Raw genomic sequence first — 22673 nt, 5'->3', positions numbered from 1 at the left:
TAAAATTAAAGGAAATTTATGACATTTCTAGTCTTCAGTAGCATAGTCTTTCAAGAGCCAAACCTTTGACAAGTTTTTGTTTTAACTGCTAGACTGAATAGTTCATCCAAATGAGGTAGGAGATACATGGAATAATTTTAGCTATTTAGGAAGTTTTATGTATCCTGCCATCTTTTTCTTCTTCTTCTTCTTCTATTTGTAGCACAAGGATGAAAGGAGGGATGCTGAATATAATAGGAAAAATATTCAACTAATTTAAAATAAAACAAACACTATACCTTTCTGGTATGAAACACAATTTATTGATAGGGGGAAAAAGTAGCAATAGTCTGTTCTGAAAACTTATAAGGAAATAAGAGTAAATTTTCCACTAAACATTAAAACAAATGGGAGTAGATTCAGCATACTGATCTGAATTTATAGAAGGGAGGTAACTACAAATTAAGTACTCAGTAAAATAGAACACTTATTTAAATAAAGCAGTTGCTTTTGCAATAAATTTATGGTAGGTGAATTCTCAGTAAGAGGGAGACAGAGGGCCAGAAAAAGCCTTTTTATGCACCATGTGGTAAAATGAACGCAGTATAGAATACTTTAAATACTTTAAAGTGCATGAAGACTAGAGATACACAGTTCCTTGAATCCTCTTGTATAAAGCTTTTACAAAATCACATAAATCATAACATGAGTTTATGAATTTGCAGTCTAATCTGGAATGCTTGGCAACCTGTAGTACAAATGAGAACACTACATATTTCAAAGCATACGTTTCTCGTGACTGCAGTCTATGGAATATGGGGGTGGCGGGGGGAGATGATTTATCAAAACTGTTATGGGTTGATTCCTAGCTTGATGAATATTAAAGGACTACATTCAACAGTACAGAAGTTGGGACTTAAGCCACTAAAACTCAACTTGGCCCTTGCATTTAAAAGTATTTGAAAGAAGAGGAAAAGAGAAAAAAGATATTTGGACTACAATACTGATCACCGAAGAACACAAAGAATTACAGTATATACAGCAGATTTACTAACAGCAAGTGGGTGGATGGGACTTTTGTGACCATCTGAATTTGTTCAAAATTAAGCTTTTATTTAGGAAACAAAAAGACTAATTTCTATTTTTTTGTAAAAAAAAAATTATACTAAGAATATTTGTCCACTTAAGACCACATCCACTCATATTTATACTATATAGGCATAAATAAAGCTTATACAAATTGTTTTCTTCTATTTCTGTTTTGTGTATTTATTATAGAAAATGTCAAAATACAGTTGTGTGAAAAAGTACACCCCATTGAATTTTTTTAGTTCTTCAACATGTTTCAACATACATATACTTGATCTTCATTTCAACAATATTTATAGATAAAGTGGGTATCACATAACAAATATCAGGCCCCATTTACATTTTGTAGTCCATTGTGTAATTTAAATAAATATAAATTCAAATTTTACATGTGGAGAAAGTAAGAATACCCCTACATTTCTCACTACCTCAACTATCTAAAATTAAAAATGGCAAATGATCAGAAAATCATTACACAGGACTGGGAGGAACCTCTCCTATTTAAATCCCAGAGATTTAGTTTGATTTGCTCTTTGTTGTTGAAGTGTGTGGTATTACCACGCCTAGATGAAAAGAGTACTCTATAGATAGCTATGTTTCTATGAAGAGATTTAAAAAGATCACCAAACAATTGGACATCAATCATCCTACTGTTCAAAAGTTCATCTACAAGTGGAGAAGTTTTTAAACAACTGCCAACTTGCCCAGACCAGGCTGTCATTAGAAGTTCAGCATGAGAGCGACCCACCTACAGGGCCGTGCAGAGGAATTTGCTGAGCATCTGCAGGACAAAATCGCTCGGATTCGCTCCAAGTTGGACTCCAGGCATGAGGCGTGGTCTGGAGAGATACCAGGGGAACAAGCTTACCCAGTTGTCTGGAAGCAGTTTGATCCTGTTGGACCTGAGGAAATGGACAGGATCCTATGGACAGTAAATGCCACCACATGCCATCTAGACCCGTGCCCCTCCTGGCTAGTAAAAGCAGGCCAGGAGGTGACATATGGTTGGGTCCATGCGATGATTAAATACATCCTTGAGAGAGGGGGTGTTTTCTTCAGCCTTTAAAGAGGCATTGGTATACCCCCTCCTCAAGAAGCCATCGCTGGACCCTACTGTTCTGGACAATTTTCATCCAGTCTCCCACCTCCCCTTTCTGGGGAAGGTGGTTGAGAAAGTGGCTTTGCAGCTCCAGAGGGTCCTGGAGGAAATGGATTACCTAGACCCTTTTCAGTCAGGTTTCAGGCCCAGTTATGGGACAGAAACAGCATTGGATGCACTTATGGATGATCTCTGGCGGGAGCAGGATGGAGGCAGTGCATCCATCCTTGCTCTCCTTGATCTCTCAGAGGGCTTCGATACCATCGACTATGGTATCCTTTTGGGGTGGCTCAGGGAGTTGGGGGTGGGTGGCATAGTCTTACGCTGGTTCATCTCCTTCCTCCAGGGCTGATCCCAGTCGGTGTTGATAGGGGAGGAGAGAGTGGCCCCACGGCCCCTCCTTTGTGGGGTGCTGCAGGGTTCAGTACTCTCTCTGCTCCTTTTCAACATCTACACAAAACCGCTGCGCAAGATCATCCGTCACCATGGGATGAGGTATCATCAGTATGCTGATGATACTCAATTGTATATCTCCATTCCGGGTGAAGTAAGTGATGCCGTGACCACCCTCTCTGAGTGTCTGGGGGCTGTGGGGGCCTGGATGGGGAACAACAGGCTTCAAATGAACCCTGGTAAGACCGAGTGGCTATGGGTTAATGGTTCTTCTGTATCCGGGGCATTAACATCTCTGGTTCTGGATGGGGTTGCACTGCCCCAGACAGACCCAATGCGTAACTTGGGGGTCCTCCTGGACTCACGGCTCCTGCTCGAACAGCAGGTGGCAGCTGTGGCCAGGAGAGTCTTTGTGCGGCTACGTGCTGTGCACCAGTTACGCCCCTTCCTGGACCAGGAGGCCCTTCGAACAGTCACTCATGCCCTTGTTATCTCTCATATAGACAATTGTAATACGCTCTACATGGGGCTACCCTTGAAAAGTATCCGGAAGCTCCAGCTGGTCCAGAATGCAGCCATGTGGGCTGTTTTTGGTGCCCTTAGAAGGGCACATGTAACACCACTGCTGCGTGAGCTGCATTGGGTACCAGTTTGCTTCCGGGTCCAATTCAAGGTGTTATTACCTTTAAAGCCCTACATGGCATGAGGCCAGGTTACCTGAGGGACCGCCTCTTCCCCATTACATCAACCCGTCCCACCTGATCGTGCAGAGAGGGCATGCTACGGACCCTGTCTGTAAAAGAATTTCATCTGGCGGGGTCCAGGAAGTGGGCCTTCTCTGCAGTAGCTCCTGCCCTGTGGAACATCCTGCCCCCGGAGGTGAGATTGGCCCCATCGCTCCTGGCCTTTCAGCGGAGTCTGAAGACCTGGTTCTGCTGCCTCGCTTGGGGTGGAGAGGGGAATAGATCTACATGGGGATGGTTGCTATAGACCACTCCTCCCACACTTGGACTGTTTTAGATTCTTCACCACTTGGATTCTTTATTTTTACTTTTATTTATATTATTTTTTACTGTATTTTACTCTTTGTATTTATTGTGATGGTTTTAATTTATTGTTGTAAACTGCCCAGAGTCCTCTGATGGGAGGAGATGGGCGGGGATAAATTAGATAGATAAATAAATAAATGTGTTCTGAACACACACAAGCCAAAGATAGACTTATTTGGTCACTGTAATAGAAGACATGTTTGGCAAGAACCAAAGATAGCATTTTACCAGAAGAACCTCGTACTAACTGTAAAGCATGGTGGAGGTTTGGGACTGCTTTGCTCATCAGGGCCTGGTCAGCTCACCATCATAGAATCCACTATGAATTCTTCATTGTATTAGAGGGTGCTTGAGCATAATGTGACACCATCTGTCAAAAGACTGAAGCTCAGTCAGAAATGGACCTTGTAACATGACAATGACCTTAAACATTCTGTTAAGTCCACCAAGGAATGGCTGGAAAAATAAAGAAAGAAAGAAATGGAGTGTTTTGGAATGGCCAAGTCAAAGTCCAGATCTAAATCCCATTGAGATGCTGTGGAGTGATTTGAAATGAGCTGTGCATGCGAGAAACCCCCTGTATATCGCACAGCTAAAAAAATTCTGCATGGAGAAGTGGGAAAAAATTCCTCCCAGTCGATGTCAGAGACTGGTAGACAATTGTAAGGAATGCCCACTTGAGGTTGTTTCTGCCAAAGGGGGCACTACTGTACAAGGTATTGGAGCCAAGGATGTACTTACTTTTTTCACAGAAAGAAATGGCATATCTGCTAATATTTTGTTGAATAAATGATTGCGAAGTCAATTGTCTTTCTTTCTTATTCATTTAAATCACCTTTATCTTTATATACTGTTTGAATGAAGACAAAATATTGATATGTCTACATATGCTAAAAAACTACATGGGGTGTACTTACTTTTCCACATGACTGTATAGATTGGGAATCCAATTAGAGGACAGTGAGTAAAAATCCAAGAAAGAAAACCATATAATCAATCATGCAGTACAAATATTTGAATAAGTGGTCCCATAGAAATCTGTTCTGTGACCTTGAGATACTTTCAAACATCCCAGTGCTGGCTTAGCTGAACATTTTTTTAAAAAATGGGGCTGAGGTTCACCAATTTTCAAGCTGTGGTGGACGGGGGCGGGGGGCAGTCCAGTCCCATACATATATATATATATATATGTGTGTGTGTGTGCGTGCAAATAAATAAATAAATAAATAAATAAATTGTTCTGGGAGGAAAAGAGAACTGCTAACGTTTGAGCAACCCCCACTTCAGACTTTCAGCACTGCAACCTTTTCTACAATGCAAGGATGTGCTGAAGATTGCTATTCTATAGAAGCAAGCTGCTGTTTAGTGAAACCAAAACCAAAATAAAAACAAAACAAAAAACCTGGCCCAGAGCTGATGAAGCCAACGTATTAAGACTGTGATGTCCAAAAGTGGTCCCTCATGATGTTTGGTCTGTATGCAAAATGGCCTTTTCCAGATCATTCTGAGCAGTGCAGCACAAGAGGAAGTGGCTAGAGAGCATTCTGTTTTTTGCCCTCCTCCACCATTCAGAAAGGGAAGGGGGAAACCTCACGTGCATACACTTACTTTTCTTTTAAAATTACTACAGCTGCTGTGACTAAAAAGTTACATCAGGTGAGTCATTACAGAACTTCCAAACATGCAAAACAACTAATTTCCTGATTTTACTTCTCTTTGAATAGTGCATCTTCAAGGCCACGGTGTATCAACAAAAGTCTCTCTCCACTTGTTTCCATGTCCATATTGGATTCAATTACCTCACATCAAGTGCTGGAAAATAAACACAACATCCTTATTCAAAACCTGAGCTTTTTTCTTTTCTTTCTTTTTACAGTTGCACTGAGCATCTTACTTATGAATTACTTTTATATTTACAAAATGAAAGGAAAGGTGAAAGGACAGCTGTAACACTGTCATTTCATAGGGAAATCTCTAGTAAAATTGCATAACATTTTCATATTTTTTTTCAGTACCTCAACATTTATTTAAATGCATTTCTCATACGTGTGATTTATAAACCCATACAGAATCATTCTGAATAAAAGGAAGAAGGGTCTTTGTTTACATTCAGGGAAGGTGCTGCGTCTGATGAACAGTCATGACGCTCCTTTTAGTATGACAATAAGTATTTGCCAACTTCCAGGGACAGCTTTCGGCAACCTCAATATATTATTATAGGAACTTAAAACCCAGTGCGCATATATGTTAGTGCATGACCCTTTAGACCCCATCAAATGTATTTAAATTACTGTTCCGTATTACTATAAAATTAGTTTAAGGACTATGTTACTGCATTTGAGTAAATAAAGTTATTATTTGACTGCATCTAAAACAAGAATTTGCATGTGGAACAAACTGATGAAACACTCATGATTATCCCAGTGATTAACTGCTTGACTGCATAAGACCTAATTACTTACTAGTTAGGCTACAGTGAAAGATTAATTAATCTCGATCCCCATGTAATGGCTTTGGTATAAAATAAAAATCAATGAAGTCTGAAGTAAATAGCAAGTCAGAGAGGAATGCTGCACACACAGTATGAACATTTGTTCAATTATTTTTCCTTTCAGCTGATTGATAGTAAATATGGCATTCTCCACTCTACTTTAATAAGTCAGTAAGAAAAAAAAATACATTTAGAGATTGCATGCTTGAGCCACTGCAGTCAGTTTTACAGCTGTAAATTAGCCAAATGGATCTACATGACACAGATCTTACAATTCAAAAAAACAGATACATAAATCAAAAAGACTGATCATTTCCATAGTAAATAGATGTCTCACAAACATGACTGTTTATGTTACTGAATTTAATAACCAAAGTAGCAAGTTATACCAAGTAGAACCCATAACATAATGTTAAAATGTAAAGAGCTCCTATTACACATACAACCACTCAGCCAGGCCCTTTACCCTAGGATATTCCATTCCAAACTCTGTGCCAACCATCATCCACGTACTCAATCCTCATTAATATGTGTTGGAATTTCCCCTTTTCCCAAACCCTATCGGTTTCATACTTCTTCAAAAGTTGGAGCATCACAAGTCTACTGACACTTCCCCCTTTAAATATGGGCAGTACAGTTTTGGCCTTGAAAGGAATAATGTTCAGAGAATTAGCTTTTGCTAACAATAAATTACCTTCTTTGCTATAAGACAGTGCTTCTCAACCTTGGCAACTTAAGAAATCCAGCAACATCTTAAAGTTGCTAAGGTTGAGAAATACTGCCAGAAGACATCAGAAATGATCTTCAAGTTTTAAAGATATAATGAAAATATTGTAGAGCAGGATTCTAGTGTTTTCCTTTATACATATAACTATATTATCATCAATAACTTTGAGGACAATGACGAGAACCAGGAGTCAGCACTGCAGTGTCTGCTGGCACACCAAGGGTGGACTTCACTCAAAGAATTATACAATTTAAGTCTTGGACAAATCTTCTGCCCAGTGCAGAATTCTCCCAGACAGCATCTTCAGGATTTTTGTATTGATTAAGTTATGTTAAATCTTTGGAAACTGCCAAATCTCTGAGATTGTGTTCTGACTAAAATCCTTCAAGATTTTGAGGGGAAAAATCAAAATTTTGCAAGATTTGGCAATATATTGAGATCTCAGCCATTTTTAAAGTACTTTATTTTATTTTGGTGCCTGTCTCAGAGGCCACTTATGGTACCCACATGGACTATCAGTGGTTCCTTGACGAGGGTTGGACTAGAATTGTGAACCAAACAATATATTTAATGTTATACAGACTGGGATACTTCAACATATATCTGGGAATTTAAATTAAACTTAACAACATTAAGCATTTTCTCTGCTCCCAATGGCAACAAGAAAAACCTATCAGCTTGAACCATTCCCCTCAAATTCCCGCTATTTTCCAAAGGCCTGGGAAAATTCCTCTTTACACTAGCTTAGGAACAGACAGAAGCCTTATAACATGTGGAGTTTTGAAGCTCAACTATTTATAGACATTTTGGGAGATAATTATGTTTTGCTTGATATGCCAGAGGGCCAGGGACACTTAGTGTAATGATCATATTTCTGGAGCAATTGCAACAAAAACAATGTGCCAAGTTCTGAAAAATAAGGAAAGCAATGGTTTGTGGTATATTGCTGCTATACACTAGAAGAGAAACAAACCCATGGTTGAGAAATAGGAACAATTTTATGATGAAGCTTATGTCATAACCAAGCTGATAACTATTTATGTCTTATTGCGATGAGACTATAACACTAAACCATGCATTCCAAATTCTATTTTAAAAATATGTAGAACAAAAGAAAAACAAAGACATGTTGTCTAAAAAAAATGCACCCCAAATACAGACTATGATTACTCACCATCATCATTCTAACATCACTCCTTTTGCATCTTTCGAGAAAGCAAGCAAGAAGTTAGTAGTTAGTCAAACAAGCAAGAACAGAATAGATCACAGCATGCCATAATTCCATGTAACATGGAAGAAATGAGAGTACCAACATTAAAAAAATACCTCTAGATAATCCATACACAATCAACATTCCTCTTGATTTTATATCAGCACAAGTGCTTCCAAACCAGCTGGATAAAGTAAGAACTTGGAGATCCAACAGCAAGACAGAAAAAGCAGTGTTTCTTAGCATCATCCGAGAAATTCATGCACCCCATGCAAAAGGCAGGGTAACATCTACCTTTTAGAAGAAATCTCCTTTCACATTTAGAGACTGATTCTTTTGGCCAAGCAACTTATATGATCACTATCCCATTTATCCTAAAAATACCGTAAAGTAGACAAACCAAGAACTACTGTACTGCAAAGCATTTACTAACACTTGTAATGACCAGAAGATCACTAGTGATTTGATGCCATGATTAATTTTATACAGTATTGTCTTGATCACTATCTGTTGCTGAATAGCACCAACAGTCATTCTCTGATGTCAATCAAAACACCAATGCCAAATCTCCCAAACTGGACAAAATTACAATTACCACCTACCATTAAGTGATTCTTCAACAGCTTTCTGTAAAATATTTAAAATATATAAAGCTTTCATGTCTAGTTTGGAGATCCAAAATTAAACAACTCTAATTGATATATACAATAAATAGTGATTCTACAAAACAAATAAAAGAGGCAGCAAAACATTAGAAAGGTTAATGACAGGTTTTGTTATTTCCAGGCTATAAATGATGATGGCATGCCTGCTTCAGAAGTACTTCAGTGGCAATAACTTCTCTTTACAATTTAGCTGTAATACAAAAAAACAAAACACTAGAAACAACAAGTAGCTGTATTTAGCAAGATCGTGTCTGCAGTGACAACTGTGGAACACATTTCATTTAACTGGTAGCAAACTACAAATCACAGAAACAAGCTGAAGAACCAAACCAATGCTCCTTTCAAACACATTATCAAAACTTTAACAAAGATAGTATCAGGTATATTTATGTCAAAACATTGGAGTGCAACAGAATTACTACTTTAATATATTGGAAATAGGAGGCAGCTCTTTTTCCTAAAACATAGTTAAGGAACCAGGTAAGGGATGTGATGACCTTATCAGATATATACGATGCTGTCATTATAAAATACCAATATACATCCCTTTTCTTTCTATTTCACTTCATATCAATAAGTTCAGTAATTTTTAAAATTTGACCACTAAGATGGCCAAACATTGGATATCAAGATAATCCTCTTGTGAATGCTTTATTTAACAACATTTTTACCAAGCACTAACTATTTAAACTGGTCTAAAGTTAGTCTATGTACATTGTGTGTGACTTTGGCTTCAAGATTTTAGGCACAAAACAAAGACCTCGGTGCCTAATTTCTATTCATGTATTTTTTTCAGCCTGAATCAGTCCTCTGGCCTTTTCATTAATCTACCATACTGGCCAAGACTGAGAGAGAGAGAGTGACTGGCCCAAAGTCACTCAGTGGCTTCTGTGCTGAAGGGAGGACTAGAACCTGGGTCTTCCCAATCCTAGTCCAGCCTGTTAACTACTACACCACACTGGCTCTCAGTTAGATAGGTAAGTAGGTTGGTAGACTGACAGACACACACAGAGAGACACACATGCTTTACATACACACAGAAGGAGCAAGTCCTTACCAGTTAAAGATTGTATTTAACTATGTCATGTTTTTCTGATTACTCAATTGTACAGATAATTTATGAACTTTCCCAAAAGGGCACATAATAGAATAAGATACAAATCATTTAAAGAAAAGAATAAACCTGGTTAGCATGGACCAGGATTGCCCACAAAACCAGTCTGAAACCATGGTTTAGGAATGATTTCAAACTTAATGATCCTAAAAATTTGGCAAGTGCCAGTGCAGACGTAATACCATGCTACAGTTAAAGCAAGCCGGGAGGGAGGGATTCACAAATAGGACATGGACAGGAGTAAGAAATGTGTGACCCAACTTCTACTCTGCTATTTTAAAATTAACTTCTCCACTAGGGCACAGTGCAGAACTTGATACACCCACAATAGTGCACTGCACATTGTACACCTGCTTTAAAGAAAAGGGCTAGAAATTTCATCTGTTGCCAGAGTAATAAAGGAAACAAGTCAAAGAGTGGTGGATGTCTGACAAATGAATTATTAAAAGAACTTGTACCACAGCTTATTTTTTTCAGGTATGGTTAGAGAACTAGTGACAACAGACTCAAGTAGAATAAAACTGAGTTAAAGAAGAGATCTAGACGTCAAACACTAACAGAGGTGATAAAATGAACTACAGTATGGCACTTCAGACTGATAAAACTAATATAACTGACTCCCTTACCTTAAACTACTGTACTTACATGCCTTTAAAACTAGGGGTCAAGGAAAAGGGTAGGTATAAGTGCTCTTTTATTTTTATTTGTGCAGGGGACAATCATGGGTTCCCCATACCACCTTAAATGTTAGGTACAAAAACAAAAGTTTTCTCCCTATTTGCATTTTGTTAGACACAGACTTGCAATGAAGTCCACAAGTTCAACCATCTTTCTACTCTCTATGCATATCAAAGGAAAAGGAGCATAATAAAGGCAGCCTAGATGAAAGGCAGTAGAGTTGGAGTCAGCAATCATCCCAGGCAGCAGGCAACCGTGGGAAATTTTGCATCTTGCTATCTCATGTGATCTTGTGCAAGAACCAAACAATCTTGTGATATTCCAGATTTGTTTGTTTGTTTGTTCCTGGGGGGTCAGTTTAGTACACCCTGTAAGAGACTCATCGGTCCTGGCTGCCCATGGATTTGCCTTACCTATCACTATTGTACAGCCATGCTGTCTCCTATCAATCATCTCCCTAGGCACAATTTTTCATATAACAGAACATGCATATCTAAAGTTGTAGATCATAAAGATCTTGTAGGACAGAGAAGTACCTATCACAAAACAAGAAGCAAAACTTAGGAATATTGTGCACATGCATACAATTATTTGCTCATCTCTTCACAGCATGATATGCTGCCTTTCTTTAATCATCCAAGAATTTATAGGGGACCACGCAAGACAGTAATTCACATACAATGTATTTGCATTTCCTGTACCAGTTATCCAAAACTTAGCAAAATGTCTATCTTAAAAACGCAAATGTTCATCCAAATCAAGTGTGAATCTTTGAAACCTGTTCAATAATTAAATTATAAAGCAGAGATACATAGCAGAAGAAAGAAAATGCAGAATATATAGGGAGCTAACATAGGAACTGATGTAATTTGTTAGATTTTATTTTAGCTAGGTGCATATGTAACTAAGCTTTGTTTTTGTCCCACTTCTTTGTATGGCTTTAACTACTTCTTTGATTGTGGCCACTGACATGCCACTCAAAAGCTAAAATTGGCCTTCAGTCAGGGTGGGGTGGAGTTGGGGATTACATTGTGGAGCACTCTTAAGAGAAAATAAATTGATTTATCTATTCATTAACAGCTAAGCATGACAGGCCAACTGGCATTTCAGGGTTCAAACCCTAAATTAATTGACATACATTAGTTTGATTGCATTTTTCCAGCATTTTTGGATGTTGTTTTTTAAATGGCTATTTTCCTCATAAATGGGGCTTTTAATTTTTTTATAGCTTTAATATAAAAACGAGAGTGGAAAAAAAGGTGGGGGAGAAAGTGTAATGATACACAGAAGAAAAAAGGGGAAAAACAACGAAAATGACTCCACTGGACTTGGGCAGCTTATGAATCCAAATTAAACAAAATAAATAAATAAAAACATATATTACATACAGGCAATAATTCAACCTAATTTTTAAATACCTCATTAAATCTTGATCATACAGAATACAGTAATATAATAATACTAATCACCCATAGACAGAGCGTCCTGATTCCAGTGGATAACTGGTCAAGCTGCAAGTCAAGTTTGCATTTTGCAGAGTTTCTATATAGAACAGGGTAAGAAAAGATATTGCCAGAAAGACTTCTTACAGAGTAGAATGAAAAATGTGGAAACCCAAGTTTATAGTGTCCCAAGAGAGTTGACACTGACTTGATGGCACATAATCAGTCAAGATCCTTGAAGAAAGTATAGATAGCCAGTTGGTGACAATATACATTCTTGCCATGTTTTCTGTGGCTTTTGCTTGCTACCATCCTGCAATTGTGAAAGGCTCAGCACATCATTACAAATTCCTTGAGCCACCGAGACACTCCAAATACATTAATTTTAAGCTTACCCTTGGAGGCTGATGATCTTTCAAGTTGGAACCTAGGTTACAAAAAATATATGTATACATATATGTAATATACATATTCTTATTAGATACCTAAAACACAAACATCTAATCACTTTGCATAGGTGATTTCATCAGAATTTCAGCCTAAAGTCCCATCATTTTTTTAAGAAGGGATCTATTTCTGTCTTTCATTCATTGCATTATGACAACCTTTATAAACTAAATTAGGAAAAAATAAGAAGCAAACCACTGCAATGTTAGGGAAACTCTAGATAGTTTAGTTATACAAGGCAGGACTGAAGACTAGCAAGCTGTCCTCCTATAATTATTCTTCTACAACAGGGTTAATCCAGCAGGAATCTGCTCTGATTCCAGCAAGGCTATCAAAACACTAACCCTTTAAATGTTAACCTATATCTCTCAGATGCAATTTGCTATGGGTTCATTTTCTTGTGTTTGGAGCATCTATGTCTTGGATTACAATTTTTTTAAAATTTAAGAATAATGTTTTATTGTATTTTAACTTGTATTTTAACTAGTATTTGTTCTTGCTTTATTGTAAACCACCCAGAGTCACTCTTTGAGTGAGATGGGTGGTGAATAATTTTGAAATATAAATACAGTAAATAAACAAACAAACACTGGGATCCCCATTTACTGAATATCGAGGAAAGAAACTGAGCAACTGAAACAATGGATTCTTATAATGGAAGCAGCCATACTGGGATATAGGAATTGAGAATGATCCTGGAATTACTATCTAATCTGACTTTGTGAAACAATTATTTCTGGTGCAGATTATAGTAAATTGTCCATATCCTGTACTTCCTATTCCCTTGAGTTCTGAGCATGCAGGTAGAAAAATAATGTGTTTTCAATATATTCTCAACACTCTACAATCTACTTAGCATCATCACCCCACATTTATGTTCCCTGTGATGTCAGGTGGATAAAGAGAAAAAGAATTTTTTGAAGATAAAATTGTTCTTAATGTTTAGATATGTAAAAATCTATTTACATACACTAGTTACAGACACTGTGTAATGGAACTACATATGTAACTAGCTTTCAGGAATATACCAACAATACTTATTGTAGACTGTGATCCTTTAAATTTTTTCTCTCTGTTGATTGAAGTTTGTTTTCTCATACTATGATTTTAATCATTTGATTTATAATTTTCATTAGGTGCAGCTATTTGTAACAGAACAACAGGATATAAATATTTTTAAACCAACCATGACTACATTCCAGCTGGCACTGCACATAAGGGCAATAACTTTGTACATCAAAGCTGGCTCAAATCATTTATTATTTAACACAGTTTTAGATTGCTTTATTATTTCAAAGCATCCTTTTATCAGCACCCTCCACTTATACTAAAATCTTGCTGTTTAAATCATGATAAAATAATGGGACATCAAAATTAATTCTACTTTAGAACGAAGTGCCACATAAAGTGGAACCCTGGGAATTTGGAAAGGATTTGTCTGCAAGATAATCAGATGTGAGCCATCATTTTGAGGTCTCTGAAGCTCCCTTAAACTGCACCACTGAAATTCAATAGCAAAATGACAACTTTATTGGATTTTTAACTAACTGTATTTAAACTGTTTTAAACTAAAATAAAGTCATGGATGGGCAACCTTGCCCCAAATCTCATTTTAAGGCTCCACAGTACCTATAGATTACACTGTAAAAATTCCCTGATAATTCTGCCAACATTCTGTGACATAATTTTCTCATACTGCCCTCCCAAAAGTGCGAAATAGGCTTCATATTTTAAGCCATCCAAACTTGCACCCTGAGTGTGGTGTCCTCCCAGAAAGAAACGTTTTGTTTTGATTTTTTTTTTTTTCCTGGCTTAATACTACTCTTTTGAGCAAGATACTGTCCCTCTGGTCTGGTCACCATCCTATTCCCTCTAGCCTTAGGAGGTCAAAATGAGGAAAAATGACCATCACCGCAACAGAGAACACTGAACTAGATTGACCAAGTGGTGTGAACAAATATAAAGCAATTTACAGTATTACTGTCTGCTAACTCCAAGCACAAATTTGAGTATTTGGGGTTATAATTAAGTTCCCAATGGGAAAAATGAAATCCAATCAATTCTTAAAGATTGTAGGGTTCCCATTAACCCAGTACAGACCGCCTCTTTCTCTTTGCACCATAATAGAAATAAAATGAGGTACCTAATACACCTTTCAAATATTTGTAGCAAACAAACCAATCATACATGATATGGCATGCCTTTTGCTGAAAACACGCGTAACAACGCAATGTACGAATAAATTAATGGGAAACTTATACTAAGAAGTAACTCTAAATGTGATGCTGTGTAGATAATTCTGGACTCAAGTATTTCTCTATATTTGACATAACTTAGGATTAAAGAGCTACTATTGATTAGTGCTTGTTTGACTTTTGCTTGTTTAAGTAGTCATGGTTGTGCCTTTGTTTATATTTCTGCCTACCATGACCAGCTCTCTAACCACACTGCACTGAGGATTTGTGCACCAAGAAAATCATCATGTTTCAAAATATGAGAGTGAAATCTCCAGTTGCCAGCAGATTCTTCTTTATACAGATTTCAGAATAATATTTTCTATTGGCACATATTTTAATATACTATGAGCAGAAACAGAATAGTTGCATTCACACAGAACCAACGTAACACTAATCTAGTATTTTAAATATGGTCTGCTAAACAAGCCATAGTGGCCAGGTCCACACAAAATACTTTGAAACAAGACATAAGCTAACATACCACATTATGCTTAGTACTGTATCTGAACCAATGAAAAAGACTAATTGTGTGCAAAGTGAAGAAAGAGTTTATGGCATTGCACGCACCGATCATACAGCAGTCACCTTCAATTTTTTAAGATGTGGAATTTTAGAGACTCATATAAATGTCCACATATTTTGTTTGACTGATCATCTGTACTCCTCTTAATGATGTTCCATAAACTCTTAAACACTCATTTAATTTTGGCAGGCTTTTATTTATTTAATAAATGCCATAATTTTTGACCTGTCACTCTGTCTAATTCATCTGTTATAAAGTTTCCTTATTTTTTCCCTTAACTGCCTGAGGCTTCAAATATTCAAATAGAAAGGTGTGGTATACATGTATTAGGAAAAAATAAGTGAACGCAATAAACTGTTCCTGATCAAGGGTGTATGAAAGCACATTCCAGTCGTGGATTGAGACATATAATACAACTGTTAATGCAGCTAAAGGTCTTGAGAGTTGTTAATATTGCACAAGGTTGTGGTGTTGTTATTGCCTTTAGTATCAAATATACAGTGCTATATTAGATTGTCCAATAACCCAAGCTACATTTTCTAATTGCATGTTCATTAAGCCATATTTTTTTGTTAGAGGAAGCTTGGCTAATTAGTAGAACATCACATATTAAGTGTGATTCATTCAGATCCTCATATGCCTAAAAAAGATATGCAATAATAATTGCATCAAGTGTGTAAAATAACATGCCCCATATGACACAGATAGTTAACTGGATTTAACTGCTATATATGTGAATCACATACAAGTTTCTCAAGGGAGCTTCAGCATAAAACAGAGCAGAACCCGTGAACTTTGTCAAGATTTGGAGATTTCTTTGCTAGAGACATGTAGCACTGATCATTCTTCTGTTTTCCTTTCTACTCACATAAAACAGATTCAGACATGACAGAGAAGGACACCCATTGTGCTAACTTTCCTCATTTACAAACAATGCTAGATCATGATCCAAATATTTGTTTTATAAAAAACGAATTATTGCTTTAGTATCTCTAAAAGCACATCAAGAATTTTCTTAACTGAATATTTATGCATCATATAAGCTTAATCTGAAGTATATTTAAATTATATTTGAATATACTTTAAGGAGCAGATGGCAGCTGTGACCAAGGAAGGCGTTCACACAGATTCATCTAGTGTGCTGGTCATGCCTGTTCCTGGGTCAGGAGGCCATTCAAACGGTCACTCACACCCTAGTCACCTCATAAATGCACTCTCCACTGGGCTGCCTGTAAAGACCACTCAGCAGTTACAGCTCATCCAGAATGCAGAGGCACAGGCAGTGAGAAGCATACTGTATTATGCCCATGTGATGCTACTGCTCAAGTGCAGTTTCAGGTGTTGGTTATCATATATAAAGCCCTTTATGGCATACAGCCTGGATATTGATGGACTGCCTATATCTGATTGTTTCTGTCTATCCAGTGTGGCTGGGCAGAGTGGGTTCACTTAGGGTCCCTTCAATTGAACAGTCTCACCTGCCTTCTGGAACACCATCCCTCCAGAGATCCATATAGCTCCCACCCTGATGACATTCAGAAAATCACTGAAAACCTTATATAAACTCAGGCCTTGGGGTACAGTAGTGGTTGAGCCCACATAGGATGTTGTGCTGTTATACAGTTTGACTTCCGAATGCTTATAATGCTTTTTATAATGCTTATAAAAGAAACAGTTCTTTTATTACTGTTGTTTAAAATATAACCCACCCAGAGTCAACCGGGGTCAAACAGCCTTTAAATTGTATTAAATAAATGAATAAGCATTTTCTACAGGAATTACTTACCAATTATAATAATAATATAAATTAAGCCAATTACTGCTGCAACATCAATAACTGCTAAGCCTGCAATCAGAACAGATCCATTTTTCGGGTGACATGCTGTTGAGAGAAAAAATGTGGGTGTTTAGGTTAGCACTGAAAGATTATGAAAGATGGAGCTTGTACTTCCTGCATACTTGTTTATCCAGCTCTGAACAACTACTGCACAGATGTTTGTGGTCATAGCTCTCTAGCCTTATGCTATTCAGACATGATACTAGAATATGCAAGGATATCTTGAAATTATATATATAATGAATGTTTGATATTTTCATGGCTTTATTATATAAAAGTTAGGACTAGCAGAATTATATTTATTTCTTATCTACAGAATAGTTTGTGCGTGAGTCTTTTTAATTGGCATAGGAAAGACTGTATCAGTTAAAACAGCTGCACCACTTAACAGTGGAACTTTTCCAGATGTGACAAGGACCCCACAACTCACAAGCCTGATAGGCATATTTGGAATTTTAAGAGTACCTCAAAGGCACTCTTACAGAAAGTCTGCTGTGAAGAAAGCCTTTCTTGTTCACAAAATGTCTGCCATAGTAACATATCTGTTCTCAAAACCACTGATTCATCAGAAAGCAGGATGGTCTCCATTGTGAACAAAAATGTATGCTCAAAAATTCAATTGTTTAAATTGTATCACAATGCTTCACAATTCGCATTAAATAGGGCTTCCATATCTGGGCTGCAAAAGTGCAACAACCACTAGATGGCAGCAAACAGAGTTTTCTCTATTATCTGGAATTTTACAACTCTGATATGGTTTGTTGTTGTTATTAGCTGCCGTCGAGTCATTTACGACTCATGGCAACCCTACGTATAACAGAGTGAAATGCTGTTCGGTCTTGCACCATATGCCTGACTGTTTCAGTGTTTGCATCCATTGTTGTGGTAATAGTATCAATCCATTGCATTGAAGGTCTTCCTTTTTTCCGCTGGCCCTCGACTTTACCAAACATGATGTCCTTTTCAAGCAATCGGTCTTTCCTGATGATGTACACAGTATCTTTATTTATATCTTTATTTGTTATATTTGTATCCACATGTCATATAGAAGTTCAAGATGGGAAACATGAAAGCAATGTAAAATTTATAAAATACCATATTTGTTCCAAAGGAACAAATCGCTAAATGTAAGATTTTTTTCCTCTTTGGCAGCTCCTTAAAGTATCTGTATTTTTTGAACTGAACAGCTGCTGCCAACAGCTGCAGCAGCAGCAGCACCCCAGGAAAATCCATGTTTGGCTTAAGGATACACTGACAGATGCTCACATGCAGGCCCTGTGCCAAGTACCTTTTCCCCCTCGGAACTGAACCCATGTATAACCATGGTATGTCCCAGCTAGAAGGGAGGGAGGAATGGAGCAAGGGAAGGACCACACAGAAATGGGGTAAGAAGAAAGAAAGGAAAGCAGAAGGAGGGAATAAATTGAATGAAGAGGAGGTAAGGGGAACAAGTAATTAGGCAAGGAAGGAAAAAAAACAGAGATAGTATCACAAAAGCAACCCCTTTTTAAGCTACAGGTAAGCCAATCTTCAAAGGGATTCATTCTTTTTGGAAGTGACACTTGCAATCATTTGCACTACCTTATTTTCAAGACCACGTTAGACGATGCTGATCTGCAAGGCCCGGCATTCTTTCCCTTGCTAACTAGGACAGTGGAAGTCCAGTGGCATTTGATATGGGTTGATAATATCTGAAAAGTATTGAATTTAATATAGATATATAGCTAGGCTTTGTTGTAATTTTGTTTTCGTTTGTGACAGCCACAGCATAAAAGTTAAATAACTTCTTTAGATCCAAGCTGTAAGACATATTACTTTGATAGAGTACACAGTTTACCTCTCACACAAAAAGCAAATCCAACCACAGCAGTTAGATATCCAATTGCTTTCAGTCCTAGCAAAAAACGTGCGAACCATCGTGGCCTCTCAAAGACTAGGGAAAGAACAATAATGTTAAGAAGAAGAGAACGTATTCAGAAATAAATGAGAAACAAAACAAGCAGGATCTTCCAAGAAATAATTTAAACTTGTACAAATATGTCTCTGGCATGGAGCATGAAGCAGATAAAAAATCAGAACTGATAAATAAAATAATCCCAGGGTAACTTGTTTTAAGTACAGCACTCAGAACTCTGCTTTATTGCTATCGTGTATGTGTGTATGTATGTATGTATGTGTGTGTGTGTGTATATATATTCATATTCTGTTCAATCGTTCAATCAACCGATTCTCAGAGACTGACTGGACAAGTCCTTGCAGTTTTCTTGGCAGGATTTTCAGAAGTGGTTTGCCATTGCCTCCTTCCTAGAGCTGAGAGAGAGTGACTGGCCCAGCGTCACCCAGCTGGCTTTGTGCCTAAGGCAGGACTAGAACTCATGGTCTGCCAGTTTCTAGCCTGTAACCACTACACCAAATTGGCTCTCTACAGCTCTCAGTACAATGCACTATAAGAGAATTTGGATACCAAAGGCCAACAAGCAGTGCCAGCTGGCTCAAGGGTATATGGAAACCCTAGGCCACATTGACTGATGGTGCCACCTCTCGTTGGTGCAAAGAATTCCATATTTAGAATGATTCATGTTGGCTCTTCCTAAGCTTTGGTGCTCTAGGCCAGTGCCTACTTGGTCTTAGTCTACAGCTGGCCCTGCTAACAAGTATAGCCCACAAACCAGCCCATCAACTAGTGTGCACTTACCTATATTTTAAAAAAATTAAACGTACATAAATATATATTTAGTGGGTAATTTTAGCTCAAATTCTTGTCTGACAAAGGACAGTAAAAGATCATCTCTTTACTTCAAGGAAAGTGACAATTCAATGAGCATCAAAGGAAAGAAACAAATATCCTGTGCAATGTCACAATTTGTTACTGAGGTGCCAATTCAAAATTCTGAATCTTTTCCTTCTTCTTCCCAAATGTTCTCTAAGACTCAGTGAGATTACTTTTGTTAATCTCAACAAATTGAGATTAACAAAAGTAATCCCTACTAATTATATGATTTCCTTCCCTTCTGCATCCCCTTACAACTCCAAAGTCATATTTAACTTAGTCTCTGAAAAGAAATAAACTGATCAAGCAAATTAGAAGATTCTTACCTGATGTGAACAGGAAGTATAAAAGTGGCACTACAATGATTACAGGGACTACAATGATGCCAAGACCAGCTTTAACTGATGATGTATATCCACCTGGATGAGGTCAGTTAAAACAAATCAATCTAGTTTTTATTATTTAAGCAATTACATAAGAATACAATTAATAATGAGAATAACAATGAGAATAACAGTAAACTACAATGAGAATAACAGTAAATAGACCATCAAGTTTAAGCCAAAGGATATTTCATTTCCCCTTTTTTCAAGCTGTCTTTCTGATTTTATTCTTAGAATAGGAATGGGCTGGAGAACTGTGGACTTCCCGAAACTCCCCCATTCCCCACCATTAGCCACACTGGCTGGGGTTGCTAGGAATAAAATTGCTACATGTGAAGAGGCCACTCCTTCAGCTCTAAAGATTTGAAACTAATAAAGCTACTGTTGGAAAGCAAGAGAAAGAAGATATTTGAGTTGTGAGTAGATATAAATCTTCATCAATATTTAATCCACATGAGTTGTCATGATATGCCACTAATTATTAGTTCTTAGCTAAGAAGCAATATTAATATTGGAAGAGAACATTTAAAATAGCTTATTATAAGAATTTCATCCTTGAAAATAATTGTGATGATTGTATTCTAAAATTAGCAGAAAATTATGGTGACCTACTTAAGTGCCTCCTGAGGGGATGAACAGCACAAGAGAAATACAATTTCCCTGTTAAATGTTTACCAAACAGTAAGTGGCATTTAGCCTACTAACACAGGATGAAAAATATTAATACGAAGGTTTTTAAATGAGAAGAATCAATACTGGACATGCTCTATCTATGTGAACAGTTTTATATTTTAATGAAGGATTTCTACTCTCTCTGGTCCCAATTTCACCTGTTTATGACTGCAAACCAGCTGAGCAAACAACAATGCATTCCAAGTTCCTTTTATTTGAAATTTGTTTTGATTTATTAAGCAAGCAAAATAAATATGTAAGTTTTATATAGTAAGAAGCAATGTAGCAAGGACAGTGTGAGGGAGCCCATGAGCAATTACTTTATTAATATCATCTCAAAGAGATATCTACATTTTTATAATATTTCTCATAAATATTTAATATATAACAGGAGTAATATACATATCAAGGTTCTGACTTCAAAAGATAAGTTGGGCCTATAACAACAGGACAGTAATAGTAGTAGAAATAGAAGTAGTAATTTGATCAGGGATAGGACTAATATCCTTAATTCACTTAGTGACATATTGTATCCTTCCTCATACATTAATTATATAACTTGCCTGTTTTTAGGTAAAAGCTATTAACCAGTCATATACTGGCTATTATCAAATTCAGTTCTGCTGTAGCTTAAGGCCGAATTCAGCTTGACAGAGCACATTTTATTTATTAAAACTCTTACCTTGGGCAAAAAGAATGGCACCGATCACAGCAACACATGATAGTAATCCTCCTATAGCACTTAAGCCAATCTTCTTTTTAAAAGTCATGTCAAACTTTATAGCTTTAAGAAAAATAAAAGATGAAAACAATGATTGGAGACTAAATGCTTTAATAAATACACGGCTTTCAAATTATGCCTTCTGGAACATCAACTGAATATTAATGCTGAATATATCTATAAATGATTTTGGACAGCATTAATTATAAAACACAGTAATGTTTTAGAGATGAACAAATACATTGGCTTTGTGTAGATTACATTCCCAGATTATTTATTTATTTAGGCCCATTGCTGCTGCAGTTTACAAATTGTAGAAAAAAATATGAAAGCTGGCAAAATAATACCTCTTCTAAAACATATATTTTGTATCTATCTTCTTCTACAGCCCAAATGTTGCAAATGATTTTAATGAAGTACAATATATTTTTGCACAATATGCTTTGATTTAAAAATTAAACCAACTTAAAAATTCATCCATAGGTGGGGGGCTCCCTGTCCTGGAAGTGCTGTAAAAGCAGCAGCTAGACAGCCATCTGTTGGGGATGCTTTGATCTGAATTATTGCACTGAGCAAGGGATTTGGACTCAATGGCAAAAATGGCCCCTTCCAACTTTTTTGATTCTCCAACTGTGTTGCAAAATTCTGAAAATTTCAATATAGTTTAGGTCACACATAGGTTTGAAAGGTGCAAATTGTGTATCTCCATTTTTAAAAAATTCAGAATGAATTTTGTAAGGCAAAGAATGCTTACACTGCCCAAGCTCTAATCTTCAAAGATCACACAGAAGGAAGACAACAACAAAACAATTAAGGCAACCACCTCAAAGGCAGAATAGACAAAGGATGGGGAAAAAAAAACAAAAACAGACAACCATCCTGTGCAATGCTTAGGCATGCCTGCCCTTTGGAAGAGTATTCCCTCCCCATCCCCCAAAAGTCTGTATGGCCCCAATCCTATCTTTTAGGAGGACACTTAAACCTTCCTAAGGTTCTCACAGGTTCTGGGCTGGGACATTAATTGCTGAGCAATTGCTATGTAAATGTTTAATTGTTGCATATTTCATCTCGTTTTTATTTCCTGATGTGATTATCTTTTATTGCTATCGCCTCTACTGATCTTTTTTTAATCCTCTGGCAGAAGTCT

The 22673-nt window shown here is 37.0% G+C and overlaps 1 protein-coding gene across 2 annotated transcripts in view; it reads right to left on the bottom strand.

The window, feature by feature from the left end:
• Nucleotides 1-4559: 4559 nt before the first annotated feature.
• Nucleotides 4560-22673, bottom strand: part of CD47 (CD47 molecule) — a 79547-nt gene continuing 61433 nt past the window's right edge. For both annotated transcript variants that reach the window (XM_063305577.1, XM_063305578.1), the window contains 6 exons: nucleotides 21488-21589; nucleotides 20077-20169; nucleotides 18818-18913; nucleotides 16930-17025; nucleotides 12332-12363; nucleotides 4560-5421 (listed from right to left, as the gene is read on the bottom strand). In XM_063305577.1, the coding sequence (XP_063161647.1) occupies nucleotides 5410-5421; nucleotides 12332-12363; nucleotides 16930-17025; nucleotides 18818-18913; nucleotides 20077-20169; nucleotides 21488-21589 (431 nt within the window). In that variant the 3' untranslated portion in view covers nucleotides 4560-5409. The remainder of the gene's footprint in view (nucleotides 5422-12331; nucleotides 12364-16929; nucleotides 17026-18817; nucleotides 18914-20076; nucleotides 20170-21487; nucleotides 21590-22673) is intronic.

Source organism: Candoia aspera, chromosome 5 (assembly GCF_035149785.1).
Source record: "Candoia aspera isolate rCanAsp1 chromosome 5, rCanAsp1.hap2, whole genome shotgun sequence".
Lineage (NCBI taxonomy): Eukaryota > Metazoa > Chordata > Lepidosauria > Squamata > Boidae > Candoia > Candoia aspera.
The sequence above is the reverse complement of the archived record's forward strand: the minus strand, read 5'-3'. Positions and strand labels throughout refer to the sequence as shown.